The sequence below is a fragment of the Sinohyriopsis cumingii genome, chromosome 5 (genome assembly GCF_028554795.1).
Source record: "Sinohyriopsis cumingii isolate HCF-2022 chromosome 5, ASM2855479v2, whole genome shotgun sequence".
NCBI classification, from domain to species: Eukaryota; Metazoa; Mollusca; class Bivalvia; order Unionida; family Unionidae; genus Sinohyriopsis; species Sinohyriopsis cumingii.
In genome coordinates, this window is record NC_142965.1 from 73677983 (window position 1) to 73701133 (window position 23151).

At 34.3% G+C, this 23151-nt stretch overlaps 1 protein-coding gene across 1 annotated transcript in view; it reads left to right on the plus strand.

Moving 5' to 3' along the window:
* The first annotated feature begins 1068 nt into the window (after window positions 1-1068).
* LOC149799443 (QRFP-like peptide receptor) overlaps window positions 1069-23151 on the plus strand; it is a 114172-nt gene continuing 92089 nt past the window's right edge. Inside the window, exon 1 of the mRNA XM_089957077.1 lies at window positions 1069-1958. Within this exon, the coding sequence (XP_089813203.1) occupies window positions 1540-1958 (419 nt within the window). The 5' untranslated portion in view covers window positions 1069-1539. The remainder of the gene's footprint in view (window positions 1959-23151) is intronic.

The following is a 23151-nucleotide window of genomic DNA, read 5'->3' on the forward strand; positions in this document are numbered from 1 at the left end:
TGAGATGGAAAGAGAGAGAATATGTTAGCAAGGTGAAGGCTACTCGCGAGTCTAAAACTTTGTAAACTTGGCAGCAGAAACAGAATCTATTCTGATTTATTGCCAAATATTGCATAATTTGTATCGGCTTTAAACCTCATTGTATATATATATATATATATATATATATATATATATATATATATATATAATCTCTGGATTTGTTTTAACTTAAAATATGTTTAAATATGAAAAGGATTGCTAAACAATTTGCAGATTTGCAGAAACAAGCTAGTAAACAAGATTTTGCATTCGATAGGATTTGATTATTTGATAAACTTTAAAGATACGCGTTAAAGGCTTCTGGTTATGTGACAACGTTTGTTATTCAGAGGTTACTCAGTTTAGGATCTGAGCTACACTCGAAGACACATCGATTTGACAAATTAAAGGGAACATAACCCTGCAGCATAATTGAGTACAATGCCATTATTGATTGGTTATTCTTACTCAAGTAGAGACATTGAAAGGCTGCAAACACAAAATAGGTGATCAAAACTCTTTTTATTCAGACGTTTATGTGAAAATCGTGTCTGTTTGAAGATTGTAAGGCGCATGAGGATCACTTTCTTTTATGAAATGGTTTGGAATATGATCTCGTTTCCTTGCGTTATCGGCGTTTTTATATGGAAAAGTGACTGCAGAAGAGACATAGAAATGAATGAAGTGTATTTTATTGTCCAAAGATTTCCGTAAATTGTGTGATTTTCAGAAGGAAAATTCTTTATACCTGCACCAAAAAATGATTGACAGTTTTCGATTTTAGGAAACATATACTGTATGTTTATCCATTTATAGTGGCGTTTTTGTCCAATATCTTCGATAAAGATAATGGAAACAAACAAACGAGTGCGAAAAATATGGACATCAATACATCATGATTTGACATATGTGCGTCAGCTACTCAGACGGACGTGATTTTTAAAAGGGAATGAAATTACCCTGTGAGTCTTTTTATTTTCCATCAGTACACATTTTGATTGAAATAAGATTGCCAGACTTAGGATTTCATTAAAGTAAGCCAAGGAAATTCGTCATAAGAAAAGCAGTGGGCTTGTTGCTTGCATAAACTGTGTCAAATAAGGTACGTCACAGATTTTATACCTAAGGATGTTTCTGATTTACAAACATAGGCAATACAAATTAGCGTTTTGCATCTGCCATATGATGGACATGCAAGAAATTATAAAGCACCATACAGATAAGAGAACAGTCTGAAAGGGACATACAAGTTTTTATATTGCACTGCTATTACTCTTCATGTGCATCATTTAGATGATAATGCTGTGACGTGATTCACTACCACTGGAATCTTGTATCTAACTCAAAATCATACCTCAACAAAATGCTATAAGACAATGCGCTATAAATAGTTATCGAGTAACCTCGGCTTTTTTAAATTTAAATTTAGTTATAGGCACTATATACTTACTGCATCCAAGATAAAGGCCAACAAGGACATTGATTCACTCGGGCAGCATTAATAAACGACACTACAGAATGAGTCATTTGAATGCAACGGAAAGCATTATTGTAGATTCAGAAAAGTTTGAGGACTATTCTTCTTTTTACTATGAAGGAAACATAGATAAACTTAGAAATCCATGGATAAAGGAACCACACTTCTTGCCACTGGTAATTGTGTACGGTTTTGTATTTTTGGTTGGAATTGTAGGTAATAGCGTAGTTATTTTCGCAATTAGAGGAGGCAGATCGGCCCGATCTGTAACTTTCGTCTTCATGGTAAGCTTAGCCTTGGCTGATTTATTATTCATTCTGGTATGTGTTCCGCATGAGATTTTGCGAATGACAGTCAACGACTGGACAGGTGGGCAAAGCTTCTGCAAAGTTTCAGGATTTGTGGAATTGTTAACGGAAGCAGCATCGATATTAAACCTAACAGGGGTGAGCTTTGAAAGGTAATGTATTAAATTGCTATTATACTTTTTGAGTTTGCGTTTGAAACAGTTTGTTAATTGTCCACGCAAAAAAGAGTCTGAAAAAAGTATTAATTAATTTGCATTAAAGCCGTGCTTAAAGTAAAATAGAACATTGACTATTTTGGACTTATTATATTTACCTATTTTTTAAAAAATTCGATTTAATAAGCATTAGCATATGTATAAGAAAACTTTGAGAATTTTGTGAAACCGTTGTTGTGGAAAATCATGTCATAAGATTCTGTAATATGGTTACGTCGTTATGTAGATCTAACGAAACAACTGTAACTTACTTGTGCCCACTATATAGCGGCCAAGCAAAATCACCTATTTATTCTGAAAAGAATCCTAAAACAGATACAAACGTCTGATCCGAGTTACTTTCGTTACTGCAATGTGTTCTGTTGGCCTAATTATCATGAACTGAGTGACACTACCTTTCCAAAGTCCACAGGTATTCGTCAAGTTCAAATGTGATTTGACTGCTATAATATGACGACACAAGAACGTAATATTTTAATGGATTACGTTCAAAGAATACCATAGGTATATTTTAATTATTGCTTTTATACGTGCATTCTGTTTATTTAATAGTACGTGTGGAGAGAGATATCAAATGTTCAAAGCAGCAAAACGGTTTGTTTTGATGTAATTAAAGTAGACCAATTCAATTATGTTCTATAACAAGCTAAATTGGAAATACAGTGTTATGTAGCAATGATACCCCCTTTATTGTACCTTTGCTACGTGGTTGATCTGATACCAAATGTTTGCTACCATCACTGTTGAAAATCAAAAATCACCGGGACACTTTCGTCACCTTGGAAGTCACGTTGAAATCTGATTAAAACATGTGAAACATTATTTTGCAACCTGCTACTCGATATTTAATTCCAGCCCTGATTAACCATGACACAGATAGATAACACATTTCAAATTGTTTTTACAGACATATATTTCCAATTGATTAATATTAATCACTAAAAGTCTAGACCTTCTGTTATGTATATTTTGTATTGAATCATTTGCTAAGTTGAGAACAGTCTAGTTTATCTACTAGTAATCAAGTTCGTCCCTTGGGCACTATCTTAGAGAGACAGAGAGATGGAAAGAGAGAAGGATTCTGGTCTCTTTTTACGAACGTGTCACTGTGGCAATGAGAGCCCCTGTTACATCGCTGGTGTGAGGAGAGGCACTGGGTTCGAACTCCGAAAGGAATTCAGAATTCTGTAGATAGATAGATAGATAGACAGATAGACAGATGATAGGTAGATAAATAGATAGCTCCGGTATTACTTCGATTATCCGCCACTTTATTAACCGTCAGTCTCTGTTAAACATTAGGGCATTGTGCGTCACAATATTAACAACAGGTACATGTACGTATGTAGATATTATGATTTTTTGGTCTATTGTGTAATATTTTTAATATACATATTCTATTAATTACCCGTATATTCTCATATCCGTCATGATTACAGTCCCACATCCTGACAGATAAACGACGCTTTACTATATATATATATATATATATATATATATATATATATATATATATATATATATATATATATATATATATATATATATATATATATATATATCCTCAGCCCACGTATGCTCTGAATGCAGCTGCTGATATGTGCAGTTTTCTAGAACTCAAATGCTGCTTATGTAATAGGAATCACTTATATTTTGTCTGCAATGTCAAAAACACTGTATTATTAAATTAATACGGATGCTGCTTTTATTGAGAATTTTAAAACTTCATTTTGTAAAAACAAAATAATTTGCATTTTATAAAGGTTGTTAGAAAATTCAAGAAAAATGGTCCGTTATGTATTTATGAAACAGAAAATATCTACCGGTATTTGTTAAAGACATCATAGAGTACTAAAGTCAGGAATGTTTATAGATTAGCGACTGAGGCACCTATTCGTATTTCAAGAATTGGTCGCCATTTCTAGTAACAATACTATTTGTGCAGCTTATCGATTCCCTTACATTCTGAATTTGTTTAGACTGGTTTAAGAGTTACTCAAATTTAAAGTAAAAACAATGTAAATGACCGTATATTGAGATTATTATCCGATTTCAAACATGACGAGGCAATGACGTAAAATATGATCATTTGAAATTAGGTTGAATTGTGAGACCTTAAATTTAGAAAAGCTGTTTTTGACCCACTTTACTGATATATTCATAAATTTACTCTGGATTGAATAAGTCGTTCATGCCACATAAGGACCGCTCCGGTGGACTAGTGGTTAGAGCGTCCGCCTCTGAGGTCGTGGGTTCGAACCCCGGCCAAGTCATACCAAAGACTTACAAAAATGCTGCTAACAGCTGCCTCGCTTAGCTGCCTCGGCACTTAGCATTAAAAGGTTAGTGTTAGGACTGGTCGTCCTGGTGTCACGATAATGTGACTGGGTGGGACATCATGCTACATGTCTGCGGTATGATGTCCCAGTGGTAGACATCACTATAAACTGCCACACTGCAGACATCGTAGCGATACGATTGAAAAATTGTTAAAAGCAACGTTAAAAATCCTAATCACACTAATCATACCACATAGAGTGGATTGACTTACGTGGAATATATCTGGTGGATCTACTCATGCGTGATATATGGGGTCGATCGAGTTACCTGCGATATATGGTGTGGACTGGGTTACTTGTGATTAATGGGGTGGATCGAGTCACGTGTGATATGTGTTGTGGATCGAGTTACGTGTGATACATTGCTGATTACAGCACTCTACTTAAGATACAACATGTTCTTCACTCTGCACACCCTCAAAAGTTACAAAAATGAGAGGATAAATACACTGAAAATTCATCTTGTATTTACTTGGAATCGGACTTGATTGAGAACAAAATGTATCATTGATAGTGGACAAGAGCGATAGATAAAATCCAAGCGACACGGATTTGTATTAGTGCTAGCCTCTTTCTTAAAAAGTCCCATTCTCTCTGCCTCGATTTCGCAGCTTTTCCACTCATATGGGGTAGATTCCCAGATTTCACTGTCCTTTTTACTCAAATCGGGAAAATTCATTGATTTCACTGTCTTTTCCACTCACATGGGAAAAATGTGACTCTCTTTTCCACTCTAGTAGGAACGATTCTTAGCTTTCGCTGTCTTTTCCACTCAAACGGGGAAAAGTCTTAGATATTTCTGTCTTTTCCACTGAAATGGGGAAGATTCTTAGATTTATCGATCTTTCCCACTCAAATGGGGAACACTTTTAGATCTCACTGTCTTGCCAACACAAATGCGAAAGAGACTTTAATTTCTTTATCTTTTCCCCACAAATGGGGCAAGATTCTTGAATTTCGCTATATTTTCCACACACATGGTAGAAATTTTAGGATATCATAATCCTGACCTAAAATAAAAAAATTTAAAATTATTTTTAAGAAGGTACATTATTATAATTCATTATGATGATCAAGTACGTAAGTGTAATCTCATGTCATTCGGTGTCATGGCGGAAACACCGTTTGAACATATGGCGTTAATGGAAAACAAAATTAGCTATTGATTACTTTAATGATGCAATATTTACTATTGTTTCCGATCATTTGTAGATTAATGTAAAAGGATTTCATTTTCTAAAGAACTGCCTGTTCCCTGACTCTGTTTGCATATGCAACAAAAAATAAAATATGTATTAATTATTTTTTTCAATAAGATACATATGCTGTTGCAGCCCCTCCCCTATTAAGAAACTGATTTAGAAGTTTTAGATGAAGAATTTAAAAAAATTCCAGTCACATTTAAAAGCGGTATTTGTTAATGGTTATTTTTAAATGTATAATTGATAGTGGCCGTCTCCATTTTTTTTTTGAAGGTTAAAAGGTCGGTGTTTCCATTAGTCATTGGAAAAACGCAACTGATCATAAACAATTGCGGATGGCCCACAAACTGCCATATATATATATATATATATATATATATATATATATATATATATATATATATATGTAAATTTTGTTCACTTGGCTATCAGCACGCCTCACATGGCAAAATAGATGCCTAATAGATATATCTGTATAAGTCCTATTTGTTTAGTGTAAGCTACAAGAGTATTCAGGGTTCCCACGTACTTTTACTGCCTCTAAATGGAGTAATCTAACCAAAGAAAAACATTAAATATATTGAAAATTACTTAATGTGTTATTTGGGGTACTTCATGTATGCCAGAAATTATGAAGAAATGTTGAACAAATGCGTTTGATGGTAGAAAGTGCAATTGAAACAAACATTATTGAGATACAAGTAAAGTTTGGTCCTGCATCGGTTTTATTTTTTTGTTTACCTTAGAGCATCTGTAATCCTTTTTCCTTTAAAAAGGATCAAACCAAAGCCATTTTATGAACCAAAAGCCGTCTTGTTTGTTATGACTCCTGTACTAGACTGTAACGATTAATTAATAACCAGACCACTCTGGTGGCCTAAGTGGTTGGTTGTTCTTGTAGGGTTTAACGCCATTTTTTCAGCACACGATAGGCTATACATGGCGGCCAGTATTAATGATAGAAGAATAACCCGGCAAGCTTTCTCACATACCCACATTGGCCGAATCCGAGACTCGAACCCACGCAGACAGAGGTGAGATAGCAGTGATTCGTAACGGAGAGCGCTTTAGACCACTCGACCACTTGGGGCCCCCGCCTAAGTGGTTGTAGCGTCCGACTCTGAAACGAGAGGTCGAGGGTTAGAACCCTGGCGTAGTCATACCAAAGACTTACAAATGTGACACTAACAGCTGCCTCGCTTCTAGCTCAACACAAAGAGGCTAGAGTTAGGACTAGTTGGCCTAGTGTCAGGATAACATGAATGGGTGGAACATGATGTTACATGTATGCGACATTATGCCCAAGTGCTAGACACAAAAAACTGCTACACTACAGACATCTTAGCAATATAACTAAAATCGTTAAATCTATGTCCAATCTCTTAAAACCAAAACACACACACACACACACAATTATTAATCTTTTCTTTAGTAAACTCAATTATCGGAGCCATGCTATTACTGTGCATGCTTTTTTAATTTTAAGAGCAGACGGAGCAATCTTGATACATAAAACTGTTTACACATGGAGCCTTCATTGTAGAAATTACTGCTAGTTGAGACTATCGTGTTTGTTTTTCACTGCCGTGGGTGATATTAAATGACAATTTCATTTAGAATAATATCGCGTTCCAATGACATCGTGTTTCCACCCTGAACAATACGATTACGATTGTATAAGATCAATATTTGGTAAAAACAAAATGGGAGCTGAAGAGGCCGTAACAACGTGAAATATATACGGTCTTGAGTCTCATCGTAAAGAGTATTAACATCGTGTCGAAATTATTATCGTATTTAATAAATGAATTAGAACAATAACTCTCTGACGTTAAATTGCAATCTAATATATCACCAAATTAAATTCAGCTTGATGGAATTGCGGTTATTTTTAATAATCAATCTTATAATTTTGCAAGTACTTGCTTGGATAGAACTACGACAATGCAGAAGAGGGGTCATGGTCATTCCAAACTGTTCGTGTCTTACTACAGAAGGTATCATCCGGATTATAAACTTTAGATTCGTAACAAACAAGTCAAGGATTTACAAGTTATTGCTTCTAAATTAATTGCGTTTTCTGCCGCTATAAAACAAAATTGTTTGCTGGCGGTTGTATTTTTAAGGAGATTATGAAAGTCAATAATTTGTTTAACACATTGCTTTTCAATTCATTATATTTCTCTCAATATGTGCTTGAAAACTGTTCTACTGGCTGATAGTTTATATCTAGTAGAATAATAGAATTTTCATATTGCATATAACTGATGACTTTGAAATCAGAGAATCACATAAAGTAACTCGCCTGTACATTATAATCGTAATAAGAGAGTATGGATCACATTATATAGGATTGGTTCAAACAAACACAATACACTATTCTGCCTTGTATATACACAACTGGGCCACAAATAGTCAATTTGTTGATTATATATAATGCTTATGTCATAGTTATTTTGCTGCAATATGACAAGCAAACGAAGAGGGTTGCTTCTTTGTTTCCAAGCTTGTTTATGTAAATTATGTCGCTTGAGGAAACAGACAACGATTATGGTTATCAAGTAACCGGCCGGACAACTTAGTTCCGATTTTTGTTGTTTCTATTTTTGCTTTTCCTAACTCCTCTCTGAGCGAGGCTAACGTCAATGATCCGCAGGGGAGAGACATTTTTAAAGGATGATTCTTCGTTTGTAAAAACTGGAAGTGCCACAGATAATGTTGGAGTCCTTTGTTCCGTGCTGCCGCCTATAAAATTCAGGGGACGCTACTGACTTCAATCTCCGATTTCTCACAAATTTATTTCTCTTTTGATATGGTCTTGTGTCAGTTACCTCTAATCTCTTTACCGGCGCACTGTGTGGGCCAATATCAGCGATGATTATTTTTTTTAGCATGAATCAAAGCTAACATCTGAAAGATTAGAAGAGACTGAACTAATACACATTCTGGGAAATAATCGTCATATATTTTTATCATATGATGGGCTTCCTTGATTAACGTGTTAGAAAGGCAACATGTTGTGTATTTTTTAACGCAGCTGATCATAACAGTACGAACTGAATTCATCAAATAACGGACATTGGCAGTTTCAAGAAGTCATCGCAAAGCTAGTAGTAAACAGCTCTTCAAATCTTCTAGAGGATCCGCAGTAGCTCAGTTGATATAGAGTCCGACTCGTATTACATGGTTGCTGGTTCGATACCCGATGAGGATCGCTCGGGTTATCTGCCTCAGTGTGTGATTGGAGAAGGCACTTAGCTCTGATTTTCTTGGCAAGACATGGAAAGTAATATGTGAAAAGTGCGGTTAAAATCAAATAAATCGAACACAAACAAAATAAACCCTTAATTTCAAAATTGTCTGTGCATCTAGCAAAACAAAAACAAACTATTTTAGAATATGTTTTAATTTAACGTTCAGATGTTATATATGAATGGAGTACACACTAACGATCATATGATTGTTTCTTTCGTTATTAACAGATGCATCAGCTGACCAAAGTGCGCCATCCTACAAGTATTGCTGTTCGGTGCGTGGGCGTTCCAATGTACTTCCTTCCATTACGTCTTTCATTACCATTCTATCCTCCACACTTTCGTCATTAGTGCAAAATGACGATGATGATAATCTACATATGGATAGGGTGTGTATGTATGTATGTATGTATGTATGTATGTATGTATGTATGTATGTATGTGTCTATGTGTGTGTTTGCTTGTGACGAAAATCCATTAATGTCCTGAACTAAAAATATATGACAGATTTCATTATTGTTAGCAAGGTTTATTTATGATTTTATGCATGCATCATGTCCACGGTCACTAGTCAGTCGTTTTGTCACCAGTTCAATAATAATCATTACACCAGACATTATATTTAATTTGGATTTATGCAGTAGGAATGTAATTACTCCCACCATTTTAATTGTGACAAGCATGTGCTACAATACCATTACACACATATAATCCCTCCAATTATGATATACCCACTAAAATTCTTGTTCCAAAGAATTTAGTGTACTTTAGTTTGGTATCAGTGTCGTTTAAATTAGCTACATATATAGAACAAAGGTCGTGCTTCGACTCTATATATTTCTGCTGAAATGGTTCCAAATACTGGACACATATCGGAACTATTAAAGAGATATCTTCTAACGAGCACTGTGATCCAACCCTGTCAAGCCAAATGAAAAAAAGATAGATCACGTGCCTTTTATATTGCCACAACAAAAAAGATCTGGCACGATCAATGACAACTTGATCATCGTAACCTTTGACATTTGCTGGATATCGTTAGGTCCGATGAACATGCGATACATTTATTTGACAATGCATTGGACAAAGCCATACGCAAAGGCGCGCCAGTTCATACAGCTTCATTTCAGTAAATCTTTTAAACTGTCTGTTGATGCAAGTGATGTTGGGGTTGGATCAGCATCGATTCAATAAGATAAAATTAGTGTTGATCATCAAGTGTGCTATGTTTCTAAGAAATTAAGTAAGCACAAAAGATATTATTCAATAATCGAGAAGGAATGTTTGGCTTTGATATTGGCTTTTAACATTGTTTTTGAAGTTTACATTAATTGAACTCTTTCTTCGATTATTGTATTTAGTTATCACAACCCACTTACTTTCATCTGCAGCATACAAAATACAAATAAAAAACTACTAAGGTAGAGTTTGTTGTTACAAGAATATAACATTGACATCAGGCACATAAAGGGAAAAGAATTTAATAGCAGATGCACTTTCCCTTGTATAGAAATATTACTACATGCAAACTTTGTATAATTCAAAAGAGTTCTTTTTATATTAATTTAAAAGCCTCATATATAGTTAATCCATGGTAAAAAGAAAGCTTTATTATATAAATCTTTCTTTTTCTTTATGTGGAAAAATGATTCGTATATATATGATTTAATTTTTATTTAATATAATTTAATTGCTTGTCCGTTAGTTTTATTTTTTAAAAATTCCATTACATGCTATTGTAATGTAACTTTGTTTACTGGAACAGAGTTTAGTTCAGACTGTTCTTATTTATTTTCAAAGTAAACAACTAATAATAGTAACATGTATCAGTTGTTACAAACTCTGGTTTTTCCAGAGGATTTACCCAGATCCGGGCATCTGATTTGCGTTGTAGCTTGATTTGTTATTGATGTTTTAAGAACTAATATACATTCTTGTCATGCCACTTGAGAAGTCAAAGTGATTTATGTTGTGGCCAGGTTTTTGGCTAATTATTTTATTTTTTCTTCAAATTATTTGGATTCCAATAGATTATTTTCCCTTGAATTACTTGTGCTCTAAATTCATTCTTTGACGAAGAAAGTTATCGAAATTTATACAGAATTCAAACTGGAATATTATTTTCTCTTTTTCAACAAACAATTGTTGACATATCAGTATAACACTGACCACAGCATATGTCATTGCTTTCCATTTTGGTTTTAATTGGGAATCGAACTCAGTTTCATTTATGACCTTTTTATTACTAGGGCTTCCTTTCTTTAATTCTTGGATTATTTTTGGATTTGATTCGTAAAACCGAAAGTTCTTTTTCTCATTTTTACCTTGTTTTTTGTAGGGAAAGAAATTATCAGTTACATTTTACAAAGCTTCTTGTTTTCACTTTTTTCTTATCACGTTTTTTAAGACAGTAAACACGTAACACTATTTTGTAATTTACATGAACATACAAATAATAATATATTGTAATATTTTATAATATTCAGTCATTTTGCCCCAATTGTAAAACAACCGTCTTTTGTTTTGAACATGACGACATCACCTTATGCTCGACAATGGTCTCGTTTATTCTTAACTGTCAATATATTTACGTCTTTTTCTAACAAAATCATGGCAAAAATTAGCAGGTGATGAGTCAAAGTGTGTGGGTCTAACACCCCTCGGTTACTCTATCAAGCCGTTTCCACGCCACTCCTTCGGAGGCAGAATTGCTGTCATGACAACGAAATCCATAATTCAGCGTCTTAACTACGCTACAACTTTCAGTTCCGAACACACATCGTCTGAACCGGTCCAAACTTCACTCACAATGGAATGTCGATCCATGTTTTCTGCCTCCTAATCGAAAAACATGCTGACTGAATATTTCTTTTTGGAGTAGTTCCCTAAACTCCTGGAAATCTATACAAATCAAAACCCCTAAATTATAATCACATTTTCAGCTTAAAACAGTTAGACTAACCGATAAAATGGTCATATTTTAGACTGGGTTCTTCATAGGCCTGATGATAATATTACATTGTCTTCACTGGTGCCCCACGAAATTGTGTTAGACCCCGTCTGTGTCATGAATTTGATACATGGCATATGTTCCAAATATCTCATGTTGTCAACATGACGTCATAACTCATGCAAGATAGAGGCGAAGCGAACGAGCCACCCGAAATTATTTCGATGTCATTTAAATACACTATTCTGCAGATTAGTCAAATGAAATCAGCATCTTTCATCATGCAATATTAAAAGCTTATATTTGTGTTCCTTTTGTCTAGACTTTATGAAACTTGTAGAATAATTTGAATTTCATGGTACCTCTGATGTCAGGATAATGTGATTTGGTGGGACATGTCTGCGATAGGATGCACCAGTGCTAGACATCACGATAAAGTGCCACACTGTAGACATCGGGCGATAAGATTAAGAATTCGTTAAAGCAGCGTTAAAAAGCCAAGACACATAAACCACACAAATCCATGGCTCTCAACAGGAAAAAACTGTTTGATTTGTTTCATGAATAGAATTTGAAATGAGCACTCAGGTAAAATCCTTTATTTTTGACACGTTTCATGAATAGCATTCGAAATGAGCACTCGGGTAAAATCCTTTATTTATGACACGTTTCATGAATATAATTTGAAATGAGCACTCAGGTAAAATCCTGTATTTTTGACACGTTTCTTGAATAGAATTTGAAATGAGCACTCAAGTAAGGTCCTTCATATTTGTCTCGTATCATGACTTTAATATGAAATGAGCACTCAGGTAATATCCTTTATTTACGTATTTCCATAAAAGCACGAAATGGATTGTGTGTCTTGTTCTCCGTGTTTTTGCATAGTTGTAAATGTTATTATTTCCTCTGTTCGGTTTGACTGCTTTAGCTCCTTATGTTATATAACAAACATAAATATGAAAATTATATATGCCAGTCCTTCAAAGAGAGTTATCTACTTGGGGTAATAGACATGAACCAACTTCTTGCAGTTTATTAAATCTGTATCTAAATTCGGTTTTCTTGCATGATTTCTCGCATGTGTCCATTATACATGTTAATTCACGAATATCCGCGTAGGAGTTTTGAATTACCGTACAACAAATTAGTCAAATTGACCTGCATGTTGAGTTACGATATTATTCTAGCGTAGATTGGTGTTATTTTTGCATTTTGATATCAAACAAACCTGCAGGACTAATTTACCTTTATAAAGAAATTCAATACACCAATGAACCAACTGCAACATATCTCAAAAGGGCAATTTAATAATGTACGAGGGATGATATCGCATTAATCGCTATATCTTTAAAGGAATTACTTAATTTAACATGTACAGCAATCGTTTGTTTAACGAAAACAATCATTGAACCTAAATAGCTTTTCCCCGGAAACGCGTTTGATATAAATCAACATATTGTTCAAGACTTGGTGATGATATATATATATATATATATATATATATATATATATATATATATATATATATATATATATATATATATATATATATATATTAAATTGTATTACATAGTATAAAACTAACGTGGATTTTATAAAAGAAGTAGATTCCTTCTGACATATCTAGTTTTCAATACATTATTAGATTGCATAGTATAAGCTCAGCACTCCCTCTCTGGTCTGTGAGGAATGAATAAATGTCCAAATTTCAGATCTAATCTAATTTATTAGGTAACATATTTTTAGCTCAAAATGCCCATCTACATTTTCTCTCCATTATGCTTGCCCGTATATAATGAAGACCATATAATGCAACAAGTATTACTCAGTACTGCTCTGGACTATGTGGTTTTCCTACGAGTCAAATAACATGTATCTATTATTACATACTCTGTTTTTTCCAGAGGATTAATGCAGGGATCTGTTTTGCGTTGATGCTAGATTTATTATTGATGTTTTTCGAAATAATAATCTTTCTTGTCATAACATTTGAGAAGTCAAAGCGTTTTATGTTCTGACCTGTTTTCTGGGATAATTAGACGCTGGTATGACTCCGTCATATCAAAAGTAAGACTGTTGATAACACGACTCAGACAATTGTGAAACAATTCCCCTCAACACAGGCGCTTCCATTCTTGAAATATGATAATCATCAAACAACGATGGGTTCACATTCGTGAGAAACATCAACAACTATAACAAAACAGATACATGGCTATCCTCACCTTTTGACAGATACCAAATTAGTATAACCAGATGCAAAGAAAGCTGGATCAATAAACACTCAATTTTGCAGCGCTTTTACCAAATTCAGTGACATGTCTTAACCATGCATAGTCCTAAATTGTCAAAATGATTAATACTGCAACTCACCATATTTCGTAAAGCTAAATCTGCATCGCAGCATGTTATTCAGTCCTAATTTGGAGCATCTATATTTAATTTAAATTTAAATATTTACAATCAATATTTGCTGTTAAAGTCTCCTGAATTGTGGTTGTAATTTATCTAGATATTAAACTCACTTTTAATCACTACCTTTCAAAACAGTTTGCGTACTCATGTTTTAAGGTATGCACTCTATGTTTCATCCAATTATATATATATATATATATATATATATATATATATATATATATATATATATATATATATATATATATATATATATATATATATATATTATGCTGTGTTGTATGTCTTGCAAATCATTCATGTTATAATGACAACATTTATTTTAAGCAAAGTCGGTAAAATCTCATTTTAGCTTATGCTGAACGGTGGTGTTAAATCATGCCGACGTTAAATAACGTTTATCTTAAATAGTTAAGGAACTATATTCGGTGTTCGTTCCAATGATAATACACCTCTTATAGCAATCGTTGGACAATATATGTGGAGCCTTCGATTGAGATGACCACGCAGTTCCCAACAATTACCGCCCGATTTTACTCGCCTACGTTCTTATTTAAAGTACGTGAGCGTATTGTCTGTTCTAGCATCTTGAATCGTAGATAACTTCTCGAGCGCATATTAAGATTACGCACAAACATAATGGGCACGAAAATGAGGCATATGATTCCGGCCTAACATTTGTAACATAGTGTTAATGACAAGAAAAAATTAATAACATAAAGCCGGTACGTCACACCCGATTGAAATGAATGCTTTCTAACTTTCAATCAAATATAATATGTAGGGTTCGCAATTATTAGTGATATGTAACAGAACATTGAAATGCAAGACCTCTGTACCAAAGTAAATAATACTTTAGGCCTACGAAAAAGTAACATGTCATCTTGCACACAAAGTAAAAAAAAAAACAAATAACTATCAAGGGAATAGTTACGGATATTTTAGAAACTACTTTTACTGTTTGTGATCACCATGTCCAGTTTCCAGAAGACAAAAATGGCAAAAGCGAACAGTCAATTTTGTTACATACAGTTATGACCATAAGCAGGAAGTACGACCTCTGTATGGAATAAATTGTTTCTGAAGATTGTGCATTTTATTATTGAATACATTTTGTGCTTAAAAAAAAACATTTAGAAGCGTGTTGCTTTTTTAACGAACACGGTATCTTCATAGATGTTCTTTATATCAAACATATGAAAATTGCATAATCTATGTTTGGTAGAATACATATAGGTCAACTCCATATTAACATTTTCTCACATGATAAGTCAGATTGCCCTGTTTGCTTCTTTCGTTTACCTCTAATGATAGGTAGGAACATTCGGACATGCGTATGAATATAGTTTGGCAAGCAAAACTGAAATAATTGTTATATCTTGTAGTTTTAAAACATCTGTAACAGTGTTAAGAGCCAATTTGCCATCGAAGATTACAGTGCAAAGGAAATGACTCCGAAAAAAAGAAAATATAAATTAGATGAAACTTCACAAATTTGCTGAGATTTATGTCCCCTTTGTTTAATTAAATCTGAAAATTTTGAATATTATTATTTATGTAGCAAATTTTATTACGTGTTTCACTTCTAAGGTAAAAGTGAACGAAGTGCGATGAAGCCACTGACATTTATACATTTCCTGTATTTCTCTCAGGAAGCCATACGACATGTAACGACAATCCTATAAAGTCGTATTTATTAGTAGTTTTAATTAGGCTTACACATATTTCAAACTATATGATAGCCGACGTGACATAACAGATCCATTATTCATGTTCTTTTTTTGCATTTAATCCATAACAGATACGGAAATTTGAATAGGTTTTGATGCAAATGTGCATTTGGACCTGATGTTAGTTACCTCGTACAAGCAAAAATGAGTAGGTTCTTCTGGAATCAGAAAGGACAGCTAGTTTATTATATTGGCCTTTAATAGACGGGATAAGCGAGCAGAGTCAAATATCGTACTAAACCAATCGTTAAGGTCAAGTCATGAAACTTAGATTCCTGTACTTTACAAACAAAAATGTTTCAAAACACAAGATTGAGCTTTATCTACCGACTGGTAAACATGGATTAAAAAACAAAATTAAAATTAATCTTCAAAACAGTGTGTGTGTGTGTGTGTGTGTAGACAGACAGAGACAAAGGAGATTCGACATAAAAAAAAACTTATCAGTCACTGTATCCGGTACAAACAAAGATGAAAATAATTTAAGTACAAAACTGTTTACAATCATAAACCTAAATGAACTTCACTAAGATTTTATAAGATAACCTAAAACTAAAAAGGCTAAAGTAAATACTTCCAAAGGCTACAAACTAAATTAAAACTTCTTGTCAGATAACGTCAAATCACAAACATTATGCCGCCCTTTAAAAAAGTTTGCTACAAATAAATAAAAATTGTCTAATCATTTTTTCTCTCCTTCTCTCTGAAAATTCTTCAACCAAATCAACGATTTTTAAACTACTAATCTTTCAATTCAGCGTAAGAACTTCATGGTGACTTATCATTTACAAAATGAAAATCTCCACATAAAAATGTCTTATATTAGAGCAGAATGTGTTGCTGCGTTACAATTGCACCTCTTGTTGACACTTATAGTCTAACTCGTACTGACATTTTTACAATTGTACCTCTTAACACTAATATAGTTTTACCTCTTGTCAACACTTTAACCGTTGTACCATTTTTATTACATATACAGTTGTACCTCTTGTTCAAACTCGTACCGTTGTACAGCTAGATGATATTTAAAGTTTACCTCATGTTAACATGTGAACAGTTTGTACGTCACTTTGACACTTATACAGCTGTATCTCTTGTCACTTGTACAATTGTACCTCTTGTTGATACAAAGACAGTATACCTCTTTTTGATACTTGTATAGTTGTACCTCTTGTTGGCACTCGCACATTTCTATCTCATGTTGATATTTATAGTTTTACACCCTGTTGCCACTTATACTATTCTACTTCTTCTGGACACTTCTAAATATGAACTTGCAATAAATATGTTTGTAATAATTAGAGCTTTAAAGATATGCGTACACAGAGACGGCAAAACCACATACTGTCCATAATTCCAGCCTCTAATTGGATACACGTTTAGAAGAAAAATCGAGTCTTGGTGACTGTGAACGACAACGTCGAAGCAATTCAGTATAGGCCTCGTGCAACAGAAGGATAAAGTATATTTTTTATGCCTTTCTTCTAAAATTTTCTTCCAACATATTACTAATGTTTAGAAAACACAATCTATATTTTGATAGAGCAATATCTGGATCAGTTGGTAGAAGACCTAAATATAGAAAAGCATTGTTGATTTGAACGTCGCATCCCTTTGTTGAGAGCGGACTGTTAATCTTTTCTCTTGATACAATTTATTGATTGTGCGTGGTTTTAAAATGGATGCAATTAGCTTCAATTGAGAGCGAATTGACACGTTTATAATTTTCTGCTAATTATGCCGCAGTTTGAAAAAATCGATGCAACTTTATTATTATTTTATGAAGGACTACTTAACTTCTTGATGTTAAGTAATAAATCACTCAGGCTATAAATATTTTTAGTAACCGGTGACGCTAATTAGTTCAACCCTTTTATCTGTATTTACAGAAGTTGAAAATAATACCAAACGCAGGAAGCATGTTTGTAATCTAAGGAGATCAAAAAGGCACATAAGATCCATGTTCCGTTGTCCACGAGGCATATTGTGACTTTGAAGGATTGTTTTCCTATATATTTGGTTCAGTCAGTTCCAATACGTCTAATATGTATGTAACACCTCTGTACGCTAACGAAAATTATGGAAAGTTCTTTTCCTTAGCCTAAATCAAGAAGTTTTTATACAAAGTTAAGTCTGTGCTTGGACATATGTTTTCATTTCGGAATCCTTTAGAATCCGGTTTTAAAGAAATTAATTTTGTTTGTGTGAGGTTTAATGTTTCTTATTTTTCCCTGTAAGCGATAACCACGCTTACTCATTAGCATATCAAAGACATAAAATCAGTATATTTGATTTGACGATTATTTCTATGATTTAGTGTCATACTTAGTTTGTGTATTAAAGCTTTCATTTGCAATGGTTGAAACCTGTTCAGGCTTAAGTCAAGTGACTTTACATATTTCGATTAAGTGACGGACATTAGACTCAAATGTCTGACCAGTTTCCGGTGCAACTTTAAATCATTACACGTTTGTAAGCAAAAGTATATGTCGGTCGCCAATATATAGTGGCTCCTGTAATGGTTTGACAGGCGATAAAGTAAAACCATTGGTTGATTTTCGTTGGTTATAAGAATGCATGCTAATTCGCTTTGTTTGTTATGACTAATTATCTACGTCTTTTTCTATATATGTCAACAGTTAAATGTAGCCATTGGCATTAAAATGTCATAATATCATAACGTATGACTACAAAAGGACGGTTGCTCTATCTTTAAATTTATGAAAGGGATAAAGATCTTTATAGTTAACACTGTAGATCTCACAGAATAGTTTCGTTGTAGTCCACCATTACTGAAGTCTTTAATCAATGTTAGAATTCTTTTTTTCCGACCCACACGTAATATATAAACTGGTATATCAATATCAATAAGCTTGAAATTGTCTCATCTAATACGGATTGAAATCAAAGAGACACATGCACGTGTTTACAGAAATAATTTACCACCAAACGTATAGCCTACATTGACAGGTGGACACACAGTTCCTAATAAAAAAAGACTGCACTGCAGTATGGTACGATATGATTATCTGCATAGTAAGAATACACGAAAAAGTGCTAGTGATATTTGGAATAGAGAACATTTATTGCAATGATTTATTAGGAATGATTCTAGAATAATAATCACCTAACCAGTAACGCTCAGCCAATTACCGGTAGCAAGTAACCCTTCCCCACCCCCAGCCAACAGCCCCTTAACTTAAATATCCCTTTGAACAATACCCCTATGAATAATCTACCAAGGAAATATACCCCCCTTCGCCAACAAACCTACAACTTTGAAACAAAACATTTTATTACAGAACAAGAACTCATAATTGTAATTTTAATCATCTCTGAACACATTGATTGGCTAATTATGTCTACCCTTAGCATCCTTCCTAATCTATCTTAATTTTCCACTATATTGCAAACGAGAAAAGACATCAAAATCAACTAATGATATATATATATATATATATATATATATATATATATATATATATATATATATATATATATATATATATATACTGTTTTTACATATTTTGATGGTATTCATTAAGCAATATTTCTATCATTAACTGGTAAATTAAATAATACCTAACGCAAACTGAAGTTTTCGTCAGTGCTCTTTACCGAGTATCGAAGGTGTTTGCTAGCAAATATATTGCTTCCATTGTCGTACAAATCCCAACTTCAATTGTATTTGTATTCATTTTGCATTTTGCTGTATCAACACTGTTTGATGCATTACAATTTTGATTAAATTTGCATTTTCGTTTCCATAATTCAGACATAATTGCCAGTTAATATTTTAGACATTATCTGCCAGTGCACGTAGGCATCGAACACATTGGCTTTTAATTCAGCACTCATTTGTTTTTTAAATAGGTAAAAAGAAATATGGAGCCGCGAAATTAACACTTGTCAAGTACCATGTTGATTTCGAGAACTATATGTGTATGTTTGACTTTCATCTATAACTTGTAAAGGCTACACCATCTTTGCATTACACGCGACAAACCATTGATACAGCCGCGAATTTGATACTTGTTCAGTGCCGCACAGTTGTCATGTATTCAATTGTTTAGTTTCTTTAAGGGTGTGTGTGTTTCCCATGGGATATATACCGGGGTTAATATCCATGGAAGTATTTACCCTAGGAGGTTATTGGCATCCTTATTGTTGTCTGGGAGTAATTGAAAGGGTGAAATTGAAAGCGGAGTTAATGGTCGCATACGGCGAGAAATGCACAGTATGCATATTGTGCGAATAGAAGCAAAAACTTATCCAGATCTGTTTTGTTTTGTAGGAGATAAATCTGCTGTGCACTTCACATGGACCTTTTCAAAAAAGTTTAAAATTAGACGGGATGTCAGTATCACAACAAGATCTGGAAAGCGGTTTTCGTATTAGTTTTGCTAAACCTTGGAAACAAGGTTCATTTGGAGAGAATTCATCTTCAATTTTGTTTAAAAAAACTAGAAAAGATTTCATCCATGCTTTAAAGTAGATGTAACGAAACATTGTATATGGAAGTCTGTAAAGATAACCCCAAATCCTCCTAATTTTTACATTGTGTGATAGTGTTAGACTGGTCCAACTGACAATGACCCAGAGGAAAAACGGGCCTTGGTCCGTATGGATACATTTATAATGTTATATCTAAATGTCTGATGAAAATAACGCTTTCCAGTAATAGTTGAATATCGACCGCGTCCTTTCCCATATCGCAAAACTCAACAGGGCAAAATTTTGCTTATTTCGTGATTGTCATCAAAGTATAATTGCTGCACTACCATTTCCACCCTGACCAGATCCCCCGAAAAAACTTTAATGGCCCGTATTAAACCCATTAAGAGAGGCCAACTTAAATACAATATACACATCGAATTCCAAGGTCACTTTGCTTGTCCATTGGAATATGTACAAGTGTATATTTCCTGACTAGCGTGTGACGCATTCAGTTTAATACAATTGATAACAGGCAGAAGCTACACATTAACCCCGATGTTAATATTGGTGTTAGACATGAGGGCTCTAAAAGCGCTTTTATTAACGGCTGGTCACATAAGAAATCATACAGAGAGTAACTAAGCCGTTGACAATTCAATGTAACACATAACACAAGCTATTTTGAGTCACCAGTTTCAAGCCTGGATATGGCTACTCCACCTGTCAAACATAAGGTATCCCAAAACAAATTGTTTTTTCCATAAGCCTTAATATTAACGTTTGACTAAATAAATTTACGTTTTATCATACGCCATTGAAGCACCTCCGCAATCGTTTACTTGATTTTTCCCGTGTGTAATCAAATGAATGCTTCGGTTTTGTGGCCGTTCTAGAGTTCCATTTGTCGCAAGTTTCCAATGTCGGTCAATAGCGTCCCGGACGGCAATGATTTTGAATTTAGTTGCTATTTTGCAAGTACGACAGTCTCTCGTTATGGTGAGTGCATCTCGAAGTTGTTGTTCCACTTCAATATTTTGCTCGCACGGTTAGCCTTGACGATAAAAGCACATTTAGGATTCATCACTGTTCGTCTGTAAATAAAGTTTTTAAAAAGTACCATCGCTCGACAGGCTAGGCAGGCAGACCTTATCCAGATGCATCGCCTGCTGGGGGCAAGACACAAACAACCACTTGCAGCAAATTATTTTTCATCACTGCTAAAGCAGTCATGCAAGTGCATAAACTATTTACGTTGGTAATAGCGATGTTTTAGCTATCGTTTGCACGTTTTTATGTATATATAACTGCATTGATTACGCCCTGAATATTGGCGTTATCTATCGTCCTTGTGCTTGATAAACTTTCGCAGGTGTCTTTGTTGAGTATAGTCTGGTTTGGTTTTTCGCCACTTGATTTATTGTTGATACTTCGATATTTATTGACCTAGGATTTTATCGTCGTGGACTTGTCAGTGAATTGTACTTCGTCCTTGTACATGCAGAAGATGAATGCATTTACGTCCTATTGTGTGGTCTGCAATCAGGCTTGTTTGCAAACTAACGTGATGATTACAAGTTAAAACTGAGTTGCTATTGTTACATAAAGAGGATTCCAATAATTGATTTATATTATGATCTCGGCTAAATTATATTTAATCACAAACGGAGGACCAGTAGCACTGTTTTCGCGCAGATATTCATCAACAAAATTGCCAATGAATTGGGCTGGACCAAATCTTCTTTGATGACAAGCCTTTACAGACACATCGAGGTCGCCATCTCAGGTCGATGAGTGTCCAAAAATGTCAATAGGCATTTAGTCTTTCTTGCAAGTTTAGTTTCCAAGTAGTAGCATATCGTCGACAGCCGCGCGATATTTCTGAACGCTAAAATGTATCTCAGAACTTCGAAACGGATATTCCATATTTTAGTCCATTTGTTTGTGTTTTCGACGGCATTGTTGAAAGAACTGCAGTACACGACTTTATCATCCACCACTGGCGTTATAACTTTTGTGCAGATAATCAAAAGTTTCACGTTATCGTGTAAAACTGTCCTAGTCAAAAATGCAAAAGCTGTTTGGGTGTTGGCGTGTGCACAATCCGTGTGCTCCAAGTCTCAGTGAGGAATCACAGCTGAGGATTCCGGTTCCCCACGTGAATTGGGTCAAGGTAATTCTACATGAAGATGCAACATATACGCTGCACTGTTTGTCATCGTGAAAACCTTACCACGAGAACACAATCGGAGTCGTCTCTTCTAGTCGAGGACATTTTCCTTTTTATATGCGACATCGTGACGAAATACGTCAACAGATGCTCTGTCGAGCAGACTTGGGTCATCCACCGATCGTCTTTTTAAGAACAATCTTGGACATGGTATGACAGCTCCTACATCATCTGATTTTGCAACAGCGGCAAAAGCTGTTTATGACATCAACGAACTTGACAAAGTTGTGTCACCACCGACATAGTGTTATGTCGTTCGGCCATTTTGATCTGAGCAGTTTCCGTTTGATTTAATTATACTTGAACGTTACCCGGCGCTCATTTTTGTGTGCCCTTTTTCTTTTCGCAACCTAATATTAGATAAGTCTAATTAGAAATTCCATGATATGATTTTCATTTTAAACTATGTTATTCAAATAAGAGATTTCGTAATATAAATAATATAAGTCTGAGAAACTTTGGGTTCTGCAAATGTGCAATTGTAACCCATTTCCGTCCAAAAGATCCCGCCATCAACATACTTACGTATCACATCAATGCATATATAAACCCCGCCAGGGACGTTATTTACTA